Source organism: Ceratotherium simum, chromosome 11 (assembly GCF_057802395.1).
Source record: "Ceratotherium simum simum isolate JZ-2026a chromosome 11, ASM5780239v1, whole genome shotgun sequence".
Lineage (NCBI taxonomy): Eukaryota > Metazoa > Chordata > Mammalia > Perissodactyla > Rhinocerotidae > Ceratotherium > Ceratotherium simum.
The window spans coordinates 39,300,451-39,323,445 of record NC_141910.1 but is presented as its reverse complement, the minus strand read 5'-3'; the positions used below and the strand labels follow the sequence as shown (position 1 = coordinate 39,323,445).

The 22,995-nt window shown below is 37.0% G+C and overlaps 1 protein-coding gene across 3 annotated transcripts in view; it reads right to left on the bottom strand.

The window, feature by feature from the left end:
- Nucleotides 1–22,995, bottom strand: part of THADA (THADA armadillo repeat containing) — a 313,262-nt gene that overhangs the window by 209,375 nt on the left and 80,892 nt on the right. For all 3 annotated transcript variants that reach the window (XM_087436835.1, XM_087436834.1, XM_014792321.2), the window contains exon 26: nucleotides 13,006–13,097. In XM_087436835.1, coding sequence (XP_087292961.1) covers nucleotides 13,006–13,097 — 92 coding nt within the window. The remainder of the gene's footprint in view (nucleotides 1–13,005; nucleotides 13,098–22,995) is intronic.

Sequence of the window (22,995 nt, the reverse complement as noted above, 5' to 3'; positions counted from 1 at the left end):
ATGAGTCCTAAGGAAAGGAGAACAATGAGGGCTGGGATGACCATTTTATTCATCCAATTAATTTAAAAACAATTCTCACTAAAAGAGAGTTCCCATACACCAAGCATCACGGCACCAGGCCCTGTATAAGCACTATTACATTTACTTCTCACAACTACTCTGGAGGCAGACTCTATTATCATCCCCAGTTTATGATGATTCTGAGATAAACTGAGGCTCAAGGGGCTAAATAACTTGCCCAAAGTTAGCCGAAAGTTAAATCTAGATCTGCCTACCTCAACATGCATTTTCTCAGCAACATCAATATATCACTTCTTTCTCTCCTATGTAAGGTAGACCCTTTACAAGGCACAGGGGTAAAAAGGGGCATCAGACACAGGCCCTGCATCAGACACAGGCCCTGCTCTGAAGGAAGCCCCAGTCAGGTCAGGGAAGACTTCCTAGAGGAAAAAAGATTCAGGTTGAACCTCAAAGGATGGGAAAAATCAGCATACTGTAAATAAAAGATAAGGGACAGGCATTTTAGGAGCAGAAAAGGCATGAACAAAAAAAACAAAAAGGAAAATCTTAACATATTCAAAAGAACAGTAGGAGATTAGCTTGATCAGAATATACGTATTTTGTTGGTAGATGGCAGGAATTTAATAAATATTTGTGGGTTTGAATAATAGGAGATAAGGTGAAAAGAGCAGGTCCAAATTATATAGGGCCTTGAAAGCTAAGCTGAAGAAAATACAATTAACCAACAAATAATATGGGTAAATGTTCAACTTCACTAGTAATAAAAGCAATATAAATTGAAACAACATGGTAATTTTCTCCCTCACATTCTCTTAAACATGCATTAAAAAAATAATACTACCCACTACTAAGAAGATTATACATGCTGGTAAATTTGTAAATTGATATCTTCTTATTTAAAAGAAGTCTGGCTATCAGTTTCATGGAATGTTTATATTCTTTAACCCAGTATTTCCATTTCTGATAATTTATCCCAAAGAAATAATCCAAAAACCATGGGCAAAGCTAAAATGCATGAGGATATTCCCTGCACCACTTTTTACAACATGGAAAAACCAGAAGGAATGTAAATGCTCAATGGTAGGCAGTTGGTTAAAACAAAAAGAAAAAGGTTTAACAAACAGGGAAAAGGCCAATTAAAGGGGTATGGACTTTAGACCAGAGGCAACAGAGTTAATGAAAATTCCTGAGTAGGAAGGTGACACAGGGAAACGGTTTTTCAAGATCAACTTATCAAGAAATCTGACAATATATAAATAGAAACTGGAGACTAATTATACCCTATTACCAAGAAATTACACCTAGGAGAATCTATCTGCAAGGAATAACCCTACATATTAAAACACTTTGTAAATACAGACCCTCACCACACCATTATTAATAATATTATTTTAAAAACTAGGGGGAAAAGTAAATATTTAATAGTAAGAGAATTATTAACTAAACTATGATTTGTCCATTATAAAGAATGTTACTTAAAAATGCTAGAAAGAAGGATATTACACACAGAATCCTGAAAAATCATTCAATTTCAATTTAACGGGGGGATGGGGGGGTGGGGGAGGAGCAGGGGCAGGAAGAGATTTCTAGAGAAAGAAACCTCTACAGAAAATGCCATGAATCCCATAGAATTCAATTTTCATGGGTGAGCCAACCAGTTTGACAATGAATGGCAACACAATTCTGAAGGCAGTCAGGGCTGAAAACAGGAAGGGTAAAAACAGGCAAGTGTTTACAAATGGTATGTCCATCTGTGGAAAGGCCACAGCTTATAAATGGTCACATGACAACTGAAATACATTTTTCCAAAGACATAAATATTATAAATGGTGGCATTGCAGGTAGCCCACAGAAATCTATTCACTTCCCCATTGAAACATTATACTTTTACAATGATAGAAAATTGAAACCTATGCTATTGCAATATTAGAACTAATCAAAACAAGAGCCCACCACTGAAAGAGAAATTCCCTTTTATTTCCTGAAAATGTTGAAGCTTAAGCAAAAGCAACCCAAAAAGCTGGCTTAATTAAAGTAGAAGGAAGACAGAGATGACGACTTACGGTGTGTTTCTGGGGAAAATTGGGCATTCACCACCTTTGGAGGCCAGTGACACTGTTTTTTTAGTACATGGAATTTCATTTCCAAATACAGAGAGGGGAAACATATCACCAATACTGCTCTAATGTTTATCAATCAAGATCTGAATCACTTATTGTCATATAGATAGAACTAAAGAAGGCAGCAAGATAAAGAAATGATCAGGTGAGATTTTCCCGCCTAAATGGGAGAAGAACTGGGATGGGAAAGAGGAAGAGGTTTACAGAGGATGTGTGTCTGAAGAGTGTGAGAAAGAGCTCTGCTGGAGGTGCAGCTATGCAGTGGCATGGAAGTGAGGAAATGGGAGGAGTAGGGACATGCAGGCTCTTCCCCTGAGGGAGAGGAAAGGAGCTGACAGTTCTTATGGCTTTCACCTTGCATTACAGTAGAGTTCAAGTTTTCCCTCTCCTCCTCTACTGTTTTTCAAATATTTAGACCATGTTTTATAAATGTCTGTACTCAGTGCTCAGAGGCTTGAACCTAGTAAGTGCATTTGTTGAATGAATGATGAAGAAAATAAAATGATGGATCACCTAAACAGACCACCAATTATAGAAATGGAATCAGTGGCCTAGAAGGACTTTGATTGCAGTGGGTAAAGAGGAAGCAAGTGAATTAAGGGGAGTAAGTGTGTAAATGACGATTTATACGCGTCTAAAACAAATGTTCATAATTTGACTGATCATAGAGATAAATACAAGAAAGACAAAGATGTACTAAGGGCAATGGATGGCTCTAAAACTGTTCCTATAGAGTAGAAAATTCTAGATCTCCAAGATTTAGCAACTGGAATAGACTTACAGATCCTTCTCAACTGTAGCCAGTCTGACCCCGTCTTCTGTCTAGCCCAGCTGGTTTGCCCTGACCCAGACAGCCTCACGTTCTACTTCTATAGAGGCAGTTTGTGCAGAGCAAAAGGTAACAGTTTGGAGGAAAGAGAAAAAAGAAACTTAGTGGATAGAGAAAAAGAGATTGTTCAAGGCAATTAACCTAATTTGAGATCAGAGGTCAAAAAAGTCACATCAAAATATACACTCAATTGCAATAGAATAGGGATTTTCAGTTCATAAATAAAAATAATTGAGTACCAATTCCAATAAATTTAGAAAGATCATTTGACTTCATATCATTTGTCCTTACAAACAAAATGAAAATTAACAAAATCAATGTTGTAATATGTGGGTCAAATTCCAAAGTGAATTTAAGTTCATAATAAAAAACAATGTTAACATTCTGTTAGCTTGTTAGAGATTAGCTATGAACCAACGAGACATGTCATATTGCAGAGTAGCATTTTCTGACTTAGAAATTGACTGTATTTTATTCAGAATCTCTATTTTAATGCTCTACAAAACTTTTTTTCATGTGTGAAGAAGACATATACTTTGTTTCTGAGTGAAATTTTTATAATGCAAGGTTGGTTACAGGAATGAATTATACAGAACCACACGTCCAGACACTTGTACTATTTCATATCTTTTTAAAATAATATGAAGGAATTGCAATAAATAAAAGACACACTTTCCTATTAGGCTAAAATACTACATATATTACTTACCTTCCTATTAAGCCATTGTTCTTAATGAAAACATTTTCAAAGCTTTTGAGATAGCCTAGAAGAGTGTAGCAGCAGATGTCACCTAAAAATCAGTCACCTAAAAATTCACTCCCCCTTCTCACCCTTCCTTTTAACAGTATTTGACTTTGGTTGGGTCTTCACCCTTCTTGGAGTAGTTATATGCTTCAGGAAGGGCTGGCACCAACCCCATACCCAACTGGAGAAGCCTGATTAGTCTAAGCTTATTATGGTGGATCCATTTCCCTTGACAGAGTTAAGTTGGGGCACGCTAAGATGTTAACTCTGGCCAAAGAGATGGAAAGGGAAGGCTTTAGGGTGTGAGGCTGAAAGCACGGGAACATATACAGGAGGTGTTATCGTCACTCTTAAAAAGAAATAGAAATGCACACGCCCACTGGATATTGTGCCTACACACCGTTGCATCTAGATGTGATGGCTGGAATTGCACCCATCCTGCAACCATGAAGAAGCTTCCCTGGGGCCCATGTCATCACATCAAGGATGGCACAATAGAAAAATGGAAAGAACCTGGGTCTTTGATGATGTTATCAACCTGGAATGAACTTAAAACTTCCTGGTTATATGTGAGATAACTTTTCTTTATTGTTTAAATTTTGATTTGGGTTTTCTGTTACTTGCAGCCAAAAGCATTCTAATTGCAACAAGTCTGAATTATTTCAAGCCTGTTTAAATATTAACAAATGGAGCTATTATTTTGGAGATGAGGGACAACAGCAGAGTATACTGCTTAGTTTATTAGCAAGACATACAGTCAAGGCATAGAACTCAGCCATACTAGTGGATCCTAAAGCCTTACCTATTAATATTTCAAGGCTGGTTACTATTCTGTTCCCCTCTCCCTCTCTGCTCTCTCTACACACACACACACACACACACACACACACACACACACACATCACAGTCTGATGGGTTTGGTACTGACCTTGCTGATCAGTTCATCAATCATGTTGTAGGCCCTATTTCTTCCAAATCAGTGATCAAGGCTTTGGGAAAATGGACATTATCTTCTGACAAAATGGTAGAAGATTCATTCTAACGTAGAATATAAAGTTCATTCTCAGAAAGAGGCACTTTAAATATTATAAGATTTTAAAAGGCCTAAAATTATGAAATTTTCATTGATTCATATTTATTGACTACCTACTATATGCTAGGATACAATTTTAAATTATCTGAAACTTGGGATACTTCATAGTATATTTAACTGCACCTAAAACTAAGCCTTTTTGTTGCTGCCAAGATGTAACTGAGATGAGTATCTTCCTTTCTCACAGATGGTGCTGCTCCTAATGATGGGAGACATGCCTTTCACCTGCCTTACTCAGCATCCCCACAGCAGTCCTCCAAACTATGTCTGATGGAACACAAGATGGTAATAGATGGTGTTTAAAGAGAGCGAGTTTTCCATGGTCAAATAATTTGAGGAAATACTGCATGTTTTATCCCACTCCTGAAGATTCACAAAACACATTACAGCACATTAAATGTTCTGAGAAGTCCAGTCATAAAGAAATTTTTATTTAATCCAGTATTTCTGAAACTTACTTGACTCTAGAATCTATTTTTCACTAATATCTTTTAATGTCTTGGGGAAACTAATAATCCGTAAAACATATTTCCCTTTAATACAGCACTACTCAATTTAGAAGCAACAAAAAGAATAAATGCTGAAATAACCACACCAAGCTGGAACCATGCTTTAACAACCTACAGAGAATACGAGTTATTCATAAGTAACTCTCTTCCAGGGTCTTGCATCATATTCTCCAATCCCACCAGCCAGGGATACAGAATGCAATCACTTTTCAAAAGATTCCTAAAACAATGCTTTTATCATGGAATACTCCAATATAAAAATGAATCCTAACGTCATGTAAAATTCCAACTAGCCTCCGTGGCACATTTGTTTTACTCACTGACACAGAGCCCAGAACCAGCTACAGTGCTTACACAGAGTAGGGTGGTCAACGAATCCTTGTTCTAGGAATGAATGAATTAATGAATTAACGAATAATAAATATTTCCATTGTGCCCTCCCTGTCCTAGTCTGGTTTATCTTTTAACTTTCTCAGACACATACAACGTATGTTCCAACCTCTGTATCTTTGTTCATGCTATATAACCTCATATGCAACACCCTCCTTTCTGCCTATCCCAACACTGCCAATTCTTTCAAGTACAGATTTAGCCCTGACTCCTGCATGGATCTGACCTCATCCTCTTCTCCCCTATCCCTTGATAGTACCACAGAGTTTGATACTCATTTTCTTAAACTAGTTCACATGTTGGTCCTATCTCTCAATAAATGATAAACTCCTTGAAATCCAAGACTATATCATCAACTACTTTTGTACATATTAGAGTGCCAAGGTACATAATAAGTATTCAACGAAAAAATTTTATTGATTATATTTTATAAAAAAGTTCAGTGTGCAACAAGAAGAGTTGGAAATTCCTGGAATTTCTAAACTGTACATTACTAAAATCAATAATTACAAGGACCATGTTCTAAATAAAGAAGAAATATTATCCAAGTTCTACAGAAATTGCTCCCTCTGGCTTTAACCTCTTTGACTCCACTTTCTCATTTGGAAAATAGCTCTGTGGTATTTCTCTACAGGTATTGAATGAGCAACAAATACTGCTTGTAAACCCCCTGATAAATGAAGACTTTATCTCACAGTCCTGGAAGCAATCCTGACGTCTTACATTATGTAACCCTGGTATTACATTATATTAGTCTGGTTCATATAAAATGTAAGCTACAAAAATACCAAGCTAAGAAAAAATATTTACTCATGCTCTTGCTAAGATGCAGGAAGAGGATACATGCATTGCCAAAATTCCATAGAGCATGCTCAAACTAAAGCAACAACGCCTTAGTTACTAAAGAAGGCAATTGCCTGAAGCAGTCCTTACGAACAAAGATTACTTGGTCCACGCAAGACTCAATATTTAAGAACACAATGACTAATTCCCACTTCAACTTCATGAACATATTTCTTCTTAAGAGCTTCTTTTTGGTTAAAATTTTTATTTGTGGTTTTCCTACCTGTGATCCATGAACCTAAGAATGAATAAAAACTTGAAACACGAAACTCTCCAGTAGGCCGAAGTGTCAGTTAGACTTAATTCTGATTTTAAGTACTTCTCAACAAGGGTTACATAAGACTTGTACTTTACTTCTCAGTCTCCAAAAATACTCATTTATCTACTCTGCCTAAAGAACCAGACTGAATGTTCTATAAACAACTGTGGAAAATGCACGAATGACACCTCCAGACTATATCAAAAACTGGGGCTCAACTTAATTTCAAATTATTTGAACCCAAACTAGTATTATTGTTGCTAATAGAAATTCCACTTATAAATAATCAGCTAATTTTTTTAAATGTTCTAGTTGAGCCTACTGTGAGCTAAAAGTAAACATTAAATTTATTTCCAGCACTAGCTTATGACCTTCAGCAAACTGCTCAAAATTTTCTGCACCTCAATTTTCAAATCTGCAAAATGAGAATGGGAATGAATGGCTTGTTAGGTCCCCTCACAGATAAAAACTAATAATAGCAGTTATTATTATCATTTCTATTAAAGATATGAATGAAAAATTAAGCACTGACTTGGAAAAAATTAGGTTAAGCCTAGAAAGCATCATACCACAGGCAAGGATTATCGCAAAACCCCCAAATCCTCTCCCCATAGCACCAAACTATCACCAAATATAAGATTTTTACAGAGGTAAGTGTCTTACTGGCCACACTGATATCCTATTGGGGTAATAATTCATTCCCTACATGCCAACCAGAAAACTAAGACTGCCACCTTCCTGGCTTTACAGTATGACATTAGAAACATTGAGACCTGCTCCTCCCTCACCTCTGTCTGCATGAAAACAGAGTGTGAGGCTCACACAGCAGGAGAATGTTCATGGGATAGAAGGCACACAATGTCTTCCACCACCACAGAAAGGGTCTTAAAGTCACCTCAAAACAAACTTCTCCATTGCCCCCCACCCCCCATTCCTTCTAAAATCAACCTGTCATGTGGGAGATGTGAGATTCTTGCTCCATCTTGAGACTTGGTGAAGTGGCTCATTTCCCACAGCGTTTGACAATGTAAAATCTAAAGCCCAATTCTAAAAAGATGACTCACCGCTTATGAGGGGCTGTGTGTGTGTGTAAATCCGCATGTGCTCTGCAGATGGAACTGGATTTGTGTTCTAGATCTGCCACTTTCTGGCTGTTTGACCTCCAGCAAATAACTAAATCTCACTAACCTTAGAGTACTCCTCTGTGAAATTAGGATGACTCTACTCGCAAGGCTGTGATGAAGGCCAAATTAGACACCTAGAAAGGGTCTGGCAGGTGCTATGCATCCCAATAGGCACTAAAGATATGTTACCACCTCCCACCCCCCGCAACTTCTCCCTTCCTTCTACACAAGTGGAACAGAGACTCCAGCACAGCAGATAACTGCTGTACTCTTCATTAGACTGTCAGTTTCCCTAGTGCCGAGAGTATGTCTGATTCATCTTTGGATCCCAGTACCCAGCAGAGGGCCTGGTCCAGGGTAAAAAAGTAATAAATACTTGTTAAATGGAGAAAATGAGACTCCTTTGGGTCTGAGGATGTTAAGATTATTCTGGCCACAGTTAAAGAAAATTCTGATTTTCAGTTTGGCCAAACAGGCGCTTGCTACAAAGTACTATGTAGTTCAAAGCAAATAAGCTATTCTGAATTCTAATAATTACATTCTGTAAAATATAAAAACCCAATTGCCCTACAGCTCGCAATTTTAGCTTTGAGAATCCAATTCTTTCCTAAACAATGGAGTGGGTAACCACAGAAGCTTGTGGAATCTCTTTTCCTAGAAAACATGAGGAACAGGAGAGAAGCCAGTCTGTCTGGAAATTGCTTCAAAATCTGTCTATAAGCAGGAGCTGGACTAGATTAGATGCCCCTCAAAGGATCCTACACCACTAAGATGCTAAGAGAAATAACTAAAATAATTCTCTGTTATTTACACTCAGGAAAATAAAATAAATACAATTTAACATCTCCAAATATAGTCAGTAGAAACAATTTTACTTGGACCTAGTGATGCTTTCACAAACATTTTCTTCTTAAATTGTACTAAACCATCCTAAACTATTAATTTGAAAATGAGCTCCCTCTAACAAGACAGAATAGAGATCGTACTTAACAAGACAGAAAACAAGATTATTATTCTTTTGTTCCTCTTCTATTCATCCCCAAAGCTTTATAAGAAACACTACTTCCCCCCAAATACTCCACTCAATTCTCCCATTAATAAATTTCTAATGCATCCATTACTCATATCCTAGTGTGCAGCTGATTATTTTATGCTTCCTTCTATTTGTATCTGTTTCACAAATAACAATTTTTGTTTCCCTAGCAGAAATGTAGGCTCCTTGAGCAAGGTCTAAGTTTATATTTCTCATGTATTCCTCTATTGTGTCATTATTGAGTTTATGACAAATGCTTACAAATTCTTATTGGGTGACTGATTGATTTCAAATGAAGAGAGAAAGCAAGAGCTATAGAACACGCTGTACCCTGAGCACCTGTACGAAGCTTTAGCAGAGTCTAAAATAAAGCTGTGCAGACTGCTATATTGATATTTGTCATTTACCTGGGACTAGAATAGTGCAAGTTAATACACACAGCGTTGCTAAAGGGAAAGACCCAGAGTTAAAGATCACATCGGTTCAACTCCTGCCCTGTAAGGAATGAGGAACTATCAAGGTGAGCCCACTCACACTGCAGATGGAGACTATTCTGGAAAGCCCAGGACACTCCCCAGGTCACAGAGCTGTGCAGGTTCTGATTCTATGTGGGATCAGTTATTCACTCTGTCAAGCCAAGTCAAGTCAGGTGGTCATCAACAGAAAGGAAAGGAGCGTTAGAAAAGTAAAATGTAATAATGTAATTGGAAACAAACAAGTGAAACTTATACTTTCTCCTTCTTCACAATCCAAAGAACACATCTAGAACAAGCCTAGTGAGCTCTAGAGTTCATAAATCAGGAGGTAGAACCCCCTGTGCCTTTCTTTACATATGAAAATGGAACTGCTTATCCTTACTACAGGCAGGCACTGCTCTAGGCACTGGGAATACACAGTTGACCAAACTCACAATTCTAGTAACAATTACGGAAAGCCTTAGCTTAGTATTTTACAGAAAAGGAGACCTCAAGGATAGGCCATATCTCTTATCTTAGAGGAGAAAACCAAGAGAGGTTGTCTCAGTTGGTTATCATGGCCATCTGGTAACAAAGGCAGGAGTACAAATCAGATTTCTTATCTCTCCTCTAGTAACAAAATTTACTTATTCATTAAGCAAGTATTTCTGTGTGCCTATTATATGCCAGACACTATGTGAGGAACCAGGTATACAAAAATGGGTACGATACTGACCCTGTCCTCAAAAGGCACAGCGTAACTGTAAGACAATGAGATGAGGATAATAATAGAAGTGGTAACAGAAAAAGCAAACTATATCTCTAATTGCACAGGACTTCCAACATTTTAAAAGAAAACGAACTGTTAATAGTTTGTTTTATCCTCGCCATAGCCCAGTGAGTACAGAGCACAGATCTCATTGTTCCTGTTACATAGATGGAGAAACTAAAGTGCAAAGCGCATAAGGGAGTCTATTAAGGTCAACTCCAGTGGCAGCAAAATGCCTAGAAACCAAGTCTGTTTACTCCAAGATAGACATTTTTTTCCACTAGATGAGAAAGGCAGATGTTCTTTTTATGTCCAGTTTCCTTCTGACCAAGAGGACACATTTACAAGATTGTCTGCAGAACAATCTGTGGCTGTGGAAGTAGACTTAACTGGCCTGCGAGGTCTCATCAGCTGAGTTTAGTTATTCGATGGTGGAGTAACCAACCAACAAGACATCATTATTACTACATTCTTCAAGTGCCCGTTATATATACACAGAATAGATGGAAAAGGCTCTGCCCTCAGGGAATTAATATTGTAGGGAGAGGCATATAAACATTTCAACAAAAAGTGACATAATTAAACAAACGACAACTAGAAAATCATTACAAATAACGGCAAATCTAAGACACTAAAGGTTTTGCAGAGCAAATCTAGTGGGTGCTGCCAAGAAATATACTCTTTAAGGGTTAAACAGAGAGCAGAAGACTTGTATATGTAGTGATATATACTAATTTTCAGATTATTGAAATAAAGGCTTTTACCAAAAATGTTCATCACATTTAAAAAAAATTATTAACTTCTTAATTCCTTCATTTCACTTTTCAACTTTACTCAAAACAATTATATGAATATTCCATTTCCCTCTTTCTAGGAAAGTTATATATTTTGTAACCTTCCCTATTTGAGAGGAATGAATTTATAATGGAGGTTCCCACCAGCATGCCTTTGGCAAAAACATTAAAACAGTGTGGTTTCGGGCTGGCCTCGTGGCTTAGCAGTTAAGTGCGCGTGCTCCGCTACTGGCGACCCGGGTTCAGATCCCGGGCACGTACCGATGCACCGCTTCTCCGGCCATGCTGAGGCCGTGTCCCACATACAGCAACTAGAAGGATGTGCAACTATGACATACAACTATCTACTGGGGCTTTGGGGGAAAAAAAAAAAGGAGGAGGATTGGCAATAGATGTTAGCTCAGAGCTGGTCTTCCTCAGCAAAAAAAGAGGAGGATTAACATAGATGTTAGCTCAGGGCTGATCTTCCTCACAAAAAAAAACCAGCATGGTTTCTTCATTGTGCTATTCTTCCACCCTCCTTCAGATACAACCTAAATAAAATGAGTCTGAAAACTTTCTCCTGTATATAGTAAAATCTGTATACACATCCAAGAATCACTCACTTCATAAAAAGTAAAAGGGAAAAAAAAAATTCTTCAAGTTCAGTTTTAAACATTAGTTTCACTTGCTTGATAACCTCTTATCATCTTTTATTTATATCACGATTTATCATGGCCTTATAATCCGACCAAACTGTTTTTTAACCTTAGCACTTTTTGTAGAATTATTAACAAAATAAACAAAGCTAAGGAGAAACAGATATTAGTGATTTCAAACTACTGACAGGAAGAATTTCTTTAGGAATCAGCTAAATAGTAAAAGTTATAATCATCCTTTCAAAGGAATAGTATTATCATTATTTTAAAAATACAACTCTAGTTAAAAAAAACTCTGGTTATTTCCTGAATATACTCAGGGGATTCATACGTATAGCTTGTTGCCTTCCTTTCAAATATTTATTGAACATTATAGGGTAACAAACAGCAATTTAAATGACAATTCAGTAGGTAGACAAACCAGTAGGTTTCATCAGAATTATCAACAGTGCATCATAAAATTATTTCATGATATTTTCTAACTCCTAAGAGTTAATTCCATCCCAAGAAAATATATTTTAATAAACAACAGGTTAAAATCTAAATTAACAGTGTGATAATCAAGTTTTTTAGGGAAGAGAGGAATAGGGCCTGATTTATCTCTACATCATCAAGAGAAAGACGAGTGGGCCAAACTGGATCCTAAATGAAGTTACAAAAGTAATTAAACACGCAGCGACAGTGACATCTAGTGTTAACAATCGCAAGCCACTAGGCTACCATTAAATCCTCCGGAGTGTTAAAGAAAACTATTCAAAGCTCCTCTTCTTTAAAAACCAACAAATACAACTTGCGCATGGTGTCTAAAAGTTACCCATAATCAGTGTTTCAATAGGTTTCCTTCTAGATGTTAAAAAAACTTTAAGAGAAAAACATAACACTAAAGACCGAAAAGTAAAAAGTATTGTTTATTTTGTGTGGCCAAGATCTGTAACTGCTCCCCTTGGTCACAGAGTTTAATGCAAAGGTAACCCGGGACATGTTCTGATGAGTGTATCATAAACATTTACACTTACAGCTGTAAAAGCAAAGATACTGCACAAGCTAGTGGATGACACATCAAGAAAAAGCAATTTAGGACATTTTAGGAATACCTGAAGAAGATGCAAAGAAAAAAAAACTTTAGCTGTTGCACTGAGAAACAAGTTCTGCATTTCAGCCTTTGCTACCTTGCTATATTTTTGTTGCTTTGAAAGGTCCACTTATTAAACAGTAGGTATTTTTGCCCAAGGGCTAGAATTTGTAGCATAGGTTAATTTACTACAGCATTTTTATACTTTTATGCTCTAGATGAATCTATAAAAGTTAAGCAAAATTCCAAAAATTATTTTTGGCCAGGACAATATTTTGTAAAAAGTAAAGTTAGCATTAGATGGCGCTTACCTATTTTTTTTGGAAAGTTCATCCTTTCCCCTTTTAACTCCAAATATTCTTGTGATCAAGGTACTGAAGAGAAGTGTGGATGAATTTCTCACCTAATGTAAAAATAAACATACAATAAGGGCTAAGAAATATTCATGGCATGAAACCAACATTTACAATGTTCAAACTAGACACTCAAAATCATTACCCAACTGGCTAGTGTAAGGCTAAAGAAAATATGGTTTGTGTTCATAAAATAAGACAATTTTCAAAAACTTTATAGTAATTCAATGACTTCCTCTTAAACTGAGCTCTACAATCTAACCACATGCACACGACACAGCTCTTTCCTATACTTTTAATATTACCACCAACTGTTTTCATCATCTCTTTGTATTTGTATCATCAAATAACACTTCTTTAAAAAAATAAATTCATTTTTCCATATCTCTTCTGATGATGAATATCCCAGGAAAGAACTCAGCTCTTTCCATTTATTTTTGGTAATCATTTACCTATGAGAAAATATTTATAAGACCTAACTCAAAGAATCCATGTTATTACTATGACCAAGAAAATATTTACTATCCAAGATGTTGTCATTAACCCCATAATGCCAGTAACCTAATAAAGTAATTTTAACACTAAAATTATCTGAGACAACTGGTTAAGAAAAATAAGAGGAAAGAACTAACATTAGTAAACATAAATCATTTCTTCAAGATGATAATAATAGAGCATATCTATTCCCAAACCAGTGTGTCAAGATGCTTTGCTATATCATAAAAATGTCTTGAATGCCATGGCATATTGGGCTTCTTCAACTACCTTGCCAAATCAGAGCAGAGATACATGAATATGTACTGACTTTCCTACTGCATGTAAGGCATTATACTAGAACCATGGAAGACACACACTTACTGCCAACACAGGGCTTATATTCTAATTAGATATGTGTCATAATCACATGGCATGTTAGGTAGCAACATAAGAAGAAGTGTAATTATAAGTAACAATGTAAGATTTAGAAAAGAGCTTCCTGAAACCACTGCAGAAAGGGTCACAAACTCCAGGGCCCACAAGGACCAGTGAGTGACAGGCACAGCAGAGGACTGGGTCTAATGCAGTCACTATTCAGCTTTAGCTGAGTTGTTGCCATGAGAGAATGTAAGCTCAGTGTTGCCAGATTTTCTGTTTTTTCAAGAGAAGCCAGAAATCCCAACTTTTATGTGAAATCTCACTATTTTGAAGTGTTGGTAACAAATTAAAGAAAAAAAAAAAACAATTGTAGAGGCCAAATAAAACACAGTTGTAGGCTAGATTTGACCTATCAGCCACCAGATTGCAACCTCTCCTCTAGAAGCCCAAGACTGACTCAATTCATGAATGGAAACTCTAGAAGTGGACTACAGATACACTGGCACAATTCATACCAAAATTGCAATGAAACCCTAAAATTGGACAAATTCACTTATGTCCATTCGACAGTCAACAGACATTAATGAAGCCACTACTATGTGCCCTACCTAATATCCCCAAACAACAGCCCTTCTGCCCTGGCTCAGGTCTTGATCATCTCTTACCTAAACTATTGACTTAGGTCCCAAGCCTCCTAGGTGTAAGACGATTTGGTAAAGTTATCTAGGGCCCTGCCTTCTCTCAGGATTTGCACAAAAACATAAAAAGAAAAAACAGAAACACCAAACTCCACCTTGCTCTAAATCAAACTTTCTGACAAAGGCTGCCAGATGCAGTCAAGTTAAATCAGGAGTGCCTGGAGATTAAAGAGGATGCCTACCAAGGCAAACCTTAATGAAAACTGTAGAGGACTGTTTTACAAAGTGAATGGGCATTCCCTTGTTTGACTCAATAGGCTGGAGACAGGAGACATATAACCTCTTTTAGTAATACTAAGACTGATCAGTAGGTTCCAGTATTATCAGCCTGATCCATTCATTATCAAGCTCCCTCATTAGCAGCCAATGATCATCATTACCTATTCTAGTAGGTGTGGCAAAATGGTGATATTCTACCATTAATTAATTACAATTGCCAGAAAAACTACTATTGAAAAAGAAAAAGTTTTCCCTCATCAGCTGTTTGGTTACCCTGTTACTCAACTAGCACAGAATTATTTCCAAAAATTTACCAGTTTGCAGAATTTCATGCCATAGCAACCTTTGGTCATCAAAAGTGACCAGATGATGATCTTTTAAGATATTTTTAAAAATAAATTTTCCTTTTATTGAGATATAATTTGCACACCATAAAAATTCACCATTTTAAAGGGTATTAATCAGTGGTTTTTACAATATTCACAAAGTAGGAAACTATCACCACTACCTAATTCCAGGATATTTTCATCACTCCAAAATGAAACTCTTCACATTAGTAGTCATTCCCCACCCTCCCACACTAGGCAAGCACTAATCTAGTTTCTGTCTCTATGGATTTGCCTATTCTGGCCATTTCATATTCATGGGATCCAGTAATATGCAGCCCTTTTTCTCTGGCTTCTTTCATTTAGCTGTTCTCAAGGTTCAGCCATGTTGTAGCATGTATCAGTATGTCATTCCTTTTTATGGCTGAATAATATTCCATTGTGTGGATAAAGCACATTTTTAAAATCTACTCATCATTTGATGGACATTTGGGTTGTTTCCACTTTTTGGCTATCATGGATAAGAATGCTATGAACATTCATGTACAAGTTTTTGTGTGAATATGTTTTCATTTCTCTCAGGTATATACCTAGAAGTGGTACCGCTGGGTCATATGGTAACTTTTTGCTAAACATTCAAAGAATTGCTCAAGTGGTGATACCATTTTATATTCTCACTAGCAACATATAAGGGCTGTGATTTCACCAATTCTCCAAATCCTCTCCAACATTTGTTTTTGTCCATCTTTTTAATTATAGCTATCCTAGTGAGTATAAAATGATATCTCATTGTGGATTTGATTTGCATTTCCCTAATGATTACTGATGTTAAGCATTTTTTCATGTGCTTATTGGCCATTTGTATATCTTTTTTGGAGAAATGTACTCAAATTCTTTGTCCATTTTTTAATTGGGTTGTCTTTTTATCATTAAGTTATAAGAGTTTTTTATATATTTTGGGTACTAATCAAATATATGATTAGCAGATATATGATTTGTAAATATTTTCTCTCATTCTGTCAGTTGTCTTTTCATTTTCTTGATAGTATCCTTTGAAACACAGAAATTTTAAATTTTGATCAAGTCTATCTCTTTTCTTTTGTTGCTTGTGCTTCAGATGGCATATCTAAGAAATCATTATCTAATTCAAGGTCACAAAGATTTACACTTACATTTTCTTCTAAAAGTTTTATCGTTTTAGCTCTTACATTTAGGACTTTGATTCATTTTGAGTTAATTTTTTAATATGGTATAAGACAGGAAGCAAAGTCATTCTTTTGTACGTGGACATCTGGCTGTCCCAGTACCATCTGTTGAACATACTATTCATTATTGAATTGAATTGTCTTGGCACCTCTTTTACTAAATGTTAGGTTTTCTTTCTGGACTCTTCTCTCCATTCCATTGATTTATGTATGTCTGTCCTTATGCCAGTACCACACTGTCTTGATTGCTGCTTTGTCATAAGTTTAGAAATTTGCACATGTGAGTCCTCCAACTCTGTTCTTTTTCAAGACTGTTTTGGCTATTCTGAGTCTCTTGTATTTCCATCTGAATTTTGGGATCACCTTGTCAATTTCTGCAAAAAAGTCAGATGGAATTTTAACACATTGTATTGAATCTGTAGACCAACTTGGAGAGTGTTGCCATTTTAACACTATCAAGCCTTCCAGGCCATGAACATGGAATAACTTTCCACTTACTTAGGCCTCCTTTAATTTCTCTCAACATTGTTTTGTAATTTCCAGCGTTCAAGTCTTACACTTCTTTGGTTAAATTTCTTGCTAAGTATTTACTCTTTTTGATGCTATTATAAATGGAATTGGTGATTTTTGTTTGTTTGTTTTTGTTTTTGTTTGGTGAGAAAGATTCACCCTGAGCTAACATCTGTTGCCAATCTTCCTCCTTTTTTGCTTGAGGAAGATTAGCCCTCAGCTAACATCTATGCCCATCTTCCTCTGTTTTATATGTGGGTCACCGCCTCAGCATGGCTGACTAGTGATGCAGGTCCATGCCTGGGATCCAAATCCATGAACCTGAGCTGCTGAAGCAGAGCATGCCAAACTTAACCACCACATCATGGGGCCAGCCCCCAGAACTGTTTTCTTAATTTCATTTCTAGGTTGTTCATTGCTAGTGTACAGAAATGCAATTGATTTTGTATATTGATCTTGTGTCCTGCAACCTTGCTGAACTTGTTTATTAGCTCTAATGTTTTTTGTGTGAGTGTGGTTTCCTTGGTATTTTCTATATACAAGATCAAGTCATTGAAAAACAGAGATAGTTTTTCATCTTCCTTTCCAATCTGGCTGATTTTTATTTCTTTTTCTTGCTTAACTGCCCTACTTACAACCTGTGACAAGAGTGGATATCCTTGTCCTGTTCCTGATCTTAGGAGTAAAGCTTTCACTCTTCCACCATTAAGTACATTGTTAACTATGGGTTTTCCATTGATACTCTTCATTAGGTTGAGAAAGGTTCCCTTCCATTCCTAGTTTACTGAGTGTTTTTAACACGAAATGGTGGTGTCAAATGCTTTTCCTGCATCTGCTTAAAGGATTATGTGGTTTTTGTCCTTTAGTCTATTCATGTAGTGTATTACATTAATTGACTTTCAACTGAAAAGTTGAAAAAATAATATTCTATATTTTAAAAGTGTAGATGTTATAGAACATAACATTAAAAAAAGTTATTGTAAATGTAGAGCAAAATAACTAGCATGGAAGACTCTACTTGTTACTTAAGATAGAAAAGTGTCCCTGTGTTTCTGTGTGACAGTATAAATGGTTCAAGGACACCTGTTTCAGGTGTTCCTTTTTATTTTCTAATATTTCATCCACATTTTCTGTCGCTATCCACTATAAAGCTAATGAGGAGGAAAATTAACTAGAAGTACAATGAGAAAGAGGTTGTGACTGATTAACAAACTGTATTATCAATTCCTAAATCATTGATAGCAAATGTTAATGTGAATCATTGATGTTAACTCTTAATGTGGTTAATGACAAAGGTCATTAATGGTACTAATATATTTTGAAAAATTCATAGTAGTAACAGCAATGAAAACATGCCCTGTTTGGGAAGGATGGATCAAGGAGAATGCAAGTAAAAAGGAGAGTAACAATAGAAAAGAGTAAGCAGTAGTTAAGTTAAAAATGGAGAGAACACGGGCCAACCCGGTGGTGTAGTGGTTAAGTTCGCACGCTCCGCTTCAGCGGTCCGGGGTTCGCAGGTTCAGATCATGGACATGGACCTACGCACCGCTTATCAAGCCATGCTGTGGGAGGTGTCCCACATATAAGGTAGAGGAAGATGGGGCAGAGATGTTAGCCCAGGGCCAATCTTCCTCAGCAAAAAGATGAGGATTGGCAACAGATGTTAGCTCAGGGCTAATCTTCCTCACCAAAAAAAATGGAAGAACAGAATGGCTGCCAAATAACTCCAGCTATAATCAATTCTTATTACAAGAAAAACACCAGAAAACTTTCCTGTTCCCTTACCTCCTTCTCCACCAAGCCCCCAAAATACAGTTGACAGGAACTTGGTATTCAGTCACAAATTAACAACTGCTACCAAAGCTTTTCCCTTTTATTCACTGAGTACATATACTTTTTCTCTTCTTTCTAGCATGAAAAAGCTTCCATATAGGCTGTGTAAGATACAGAAGAGTTAGGTAAATGAAAAGAAAATTAGGTTTCACAAAGCTGTGGATGTATGTAGAAATGCATATGCATGTATATATGTTCATGTGTACATATGTATATATTTTTCTTATATATGCATGGCTTTTCTTATATAACATAAATGCTCCCTTGTCAAATATTTAAAAAATATGGATGGAGAGCCTACCAGGTGCAATCACTATGTGGTATGGTCATTTATACTCCATACACTTTCACCCTTAACAGACAGTCAGGTCTTTGAGGATGAGATCTGCATATAATATTATAAAATATTTTGTTGAGTGTATATGGTGCCACTTAATAGTAGAAAGGAATACTTTCTGAAAAAATTAAATGAGATTTGGGGGCCGGCCCCGTGGCTTAGCGGTTAAGTGCGTGCGCTCCGCTGCCGGCGGCCCGGGTTCGGATCCCGGGTGCGCACCGAGGCACCACTCCTCCAGCCATGCTGAGGCCGCGTCCCACATACAGCAACTAGAAGGATGTGCAGCTATGACAGACAACTATGTACTGGGGCTTTGGGGGAAAAATAAATAAATAAAATCTTTAAAAAAAAAAAAAAAAATGAGATTTGGATTCTAATTTGCCTTTCATCACTTCTTAGACATGTGACCTTGAAAAGGACACTTAAAACTTTAGGTCACAAGTCCCTTGCCTGTTAATCCAAAAAAACTACTGGGATTTCTGGGTCTATAATTAAGGAGAAGGCCAGCCATGTTCTGAAGTTCATGGTGACTTTCTTTCAAAGTAGCAAGACACCTTACTCATGAGAAGACAAAAGAAGTGACAGAGCTTCTGCTAGCCCATACAGCAACTATGTGTGAATCAGAAAAAAAGTACTCTTCCTGAGAGTGAATAAAGCTCCATGCCAAGGCATGTAGCATAATAAATAGAACATGGCTGAGTTTCAGCACCATACAGCCCTCAGCCTAGCACCCTTGTGCCAACCTCTAAACCACCAGAGGGCCTAGAGACGTTGGTGCCAACAGAGGCACAGAGTACAAATGGCAGCGCTACTGGGAATATCTGAAGGGCTCTTTTTTCCTCCTCAGAAACTCACTGCATACTATGAAACAGAGTTGGCCTGACAGAAGCAAACTAAAGATATACCAAATAAAAATATAAACCCAGTGTGGGTTTTAGAAGGACTCTAGGGCCGGCTCCGTGGCTTAGCGGTTAAGTGCGCGCGCTCTGATGCTGGCGGCCCGGGTTCGGATCCCGGGCACGCCCCAAGGCACCACTTCTCCGTCCAACCCGAGGCCGAGTCCCACGTATAGCAACTAGAAGGAGGCGAACCTATGACATACAACTATCTACTAGGGCTTCGGGGGGAAAAAAATGAATAAATAAAATCTTTAAAAAAAAAAAAAAAAAAAAAAAAGAAGGACTCTAAAGTGGCATAATCAATGGAGTTTCTGAGCAAGATGCAAAGAGGAATTACCTGCCTTGCAATGAGGATGCAGGAAAAGAAGACTAGGTGTTCCATAGTCACTGAACGTAAAAAAGAGAATGACCAGAAACGTCTCAGTTTCCAAAAACTGCCCAGAAAATGCTCAGTTTCCATATATATGGACATATAAATTACTTTCTGTTACCTAAAGTTTTAACTAAACTAGCTTCATCTCTAAAATATATGTCAAAGATTATCACTTGTCACCATCTTTACTAATATTTCTCTGTTCTGAGCCACCATCATCTCTTGGCAGAACTATTACAATAGCTTCCTGATTGGTCTTCCTCCATTCCTCTTGCCACCTTACAATTGAGTCTCTACTTTTAACTATATCAGTCAGATCCCATCACTCCTCTACTGAAACCCTCTCATGCAGGGTTTTTCAACAGCAGTTGGAGCCACAGTTTCAAACCCCAGGTCGACCTCAACTATACCCATGGAGGCTGTGACTCATGCAGCCATTTCCAGACTGAGATGAGATGCTACATTACAGGATATGGGATCTGGCTTCTCTAGCAGCTGCCCATGGGTTATACCAACACCTGCCCAAGTTGTGTTAATACCCCAAGGGGTGAACTTTGACCAGTAAGAGACAGGAAATGGGACTGTTCGAAGAAGTGGTAGTTTCCCATGGCCTGGCTAGAAGATGACCACATGGCTAGAAGATATACCACGTGATGAGACACACAGCTCAGTTTTCCTACATGGGTACGGCCCGCTTGGTAATGTCTTTCCTCTTTCCTTGCCTCACTTCCCTTTTTCTTCATTCTTGCTGCTTTGGGTTTGTATCACTCAATAAACCTAAGCACATAGGCTACACCTCCAGCTTTGTTTTCTAAGGAACAGGACGAAAACCCTACAAGGTAAGAAAAAGGCACCTTCTTTGTATTCCTATAACATCCAAAACTTTCCCCTATAATAGCACAGATTCTAAAGTCAGACAGAAGAGTTGTGTGTCCTTAGACAAAGTTATTTTTGCCTCTCTGAGCCTTGTTCTCCTCATCTGTAAAAGGGAGATTAAAATAACAGAAGCTACCTCACAGGGTTCTGAGCATTAACTGAGATAATCAATGTAAATGATGCCAGGCACACGGAAAATACTCAATAAGGCAACCATTATTATGATTATGTCTTATTTATCTTTGTATTTCCAGTGCTTAATACATCGTCTGCAACGCAGTAGGTACACCTAATGCCTAACATGTTTACAGCAATACATTTCCCTGTAGTTTAAAAATGTCAAATAGGTGGCAAAGACTGAGAGATTTGCATGGTCTCAATAAAAAAGACTGATGAATCTGTAAAAACAAATTAAATATATACATGAATGCTTCCTGGAAAATTTTCCTTTACTGCAATATTAAAATTATTAAGTTCATTTTACTTGTGTTTTCTTCTTCCCTAACTTATCAGGAAAAACAATTAAATCAAAAGTACAGATGTAGTCACCTTAAGGCACAAGATATATTCCTGAGAAGATGTGTACAAATCAGATTTCTGTAAACTAAACCATATTTCACATGCAATCAGGAAAAGTCACTCTTTAAATGACTTCAACAGAGAATACTGCAGTAAATTGTTTTGTAAAATAAAGAGTTCTTTATATTCATTGATGATGTTGATTTATGATTTTGATGTATCTTAGATTAGGTTTTTTTAAGGAAGGAAACAATCAATATATTAAAGTCACAGTATGGATCATTAGCTCTGATGTTTATTTTCTCTAGTAAAGCAAACAAACTGAATGAAACAAAAAGATTCCTCCATAACCAGTGTTAAAAAGGACGATACCCCAAAATAAAACTATACATAAGCACTTATATATATTTATGCAATCTTTGTGGATATTTGTGTGCATATGAGTACTACAAACATACAAAACCCACATAGAAAAAAGAGGAGAAAAATGCATCAAAATGCTAATAATGATTACATCTGTATGGTAGTTTGACAGGTGATTTTTACCTTTCTGTTTATGCTTTTATCTTCAAAATGCCTGCAGTGCACATGTGTTACTGTGTAAAGGCCTCAAAAAAGACTTTAAAAAAATGAACCACTCATTTCTGATACTTTCAGTTTTCCTAAAAAGTTGTAAAAGTCACCAGGTTTTACTTTCTCAAAGCTCTTTCACAGAGAACATTTCTTTGTTCATCTTGAAGAAAACAATACTGATATTTTTGGCAATCTGTTTTATGATCTCTAGTCTTCCTGATGGTCAAGCCACATTCCTACCTCTATGACTCTACTGACGGTACACAGGTATTGCTCCGCTTACTGTAAACGCAAAAGGTAAACACTGTGTCCTCAGGAGTAGTTAGGCAATGCTCCTAGATAGAATTTCAGACATTTGACTTTCTTACAGGAAGATGTACAATTTTCCAGGCAAGAGTTGGCAACCTTGAGGATTCCTCTTAACATTAAGAGTCTGTGCCTTTGGCTACACTGCAATATACTGACTCAATTACAGGCTTATTATACAGTTATGAAATGGTTTGTGCAGCTCACTAATTGGAAAGCCTGCCTTTCCAGTAAATTCTTCGTTCTACAGGTAATGCATTATGGTCTACCTTCTTTTCTCCTCTCCCTTTGCCAGTCAAGCATCTACAAACCATAGGTTAGTCTTCTTTACTCTAGAAGGCACAATGATGTAGGAAAACAACAAAATCATGGTGTTTCTCCCAGGAATCATGAAAAAACCTGTGAAAGTTTACTTTCTT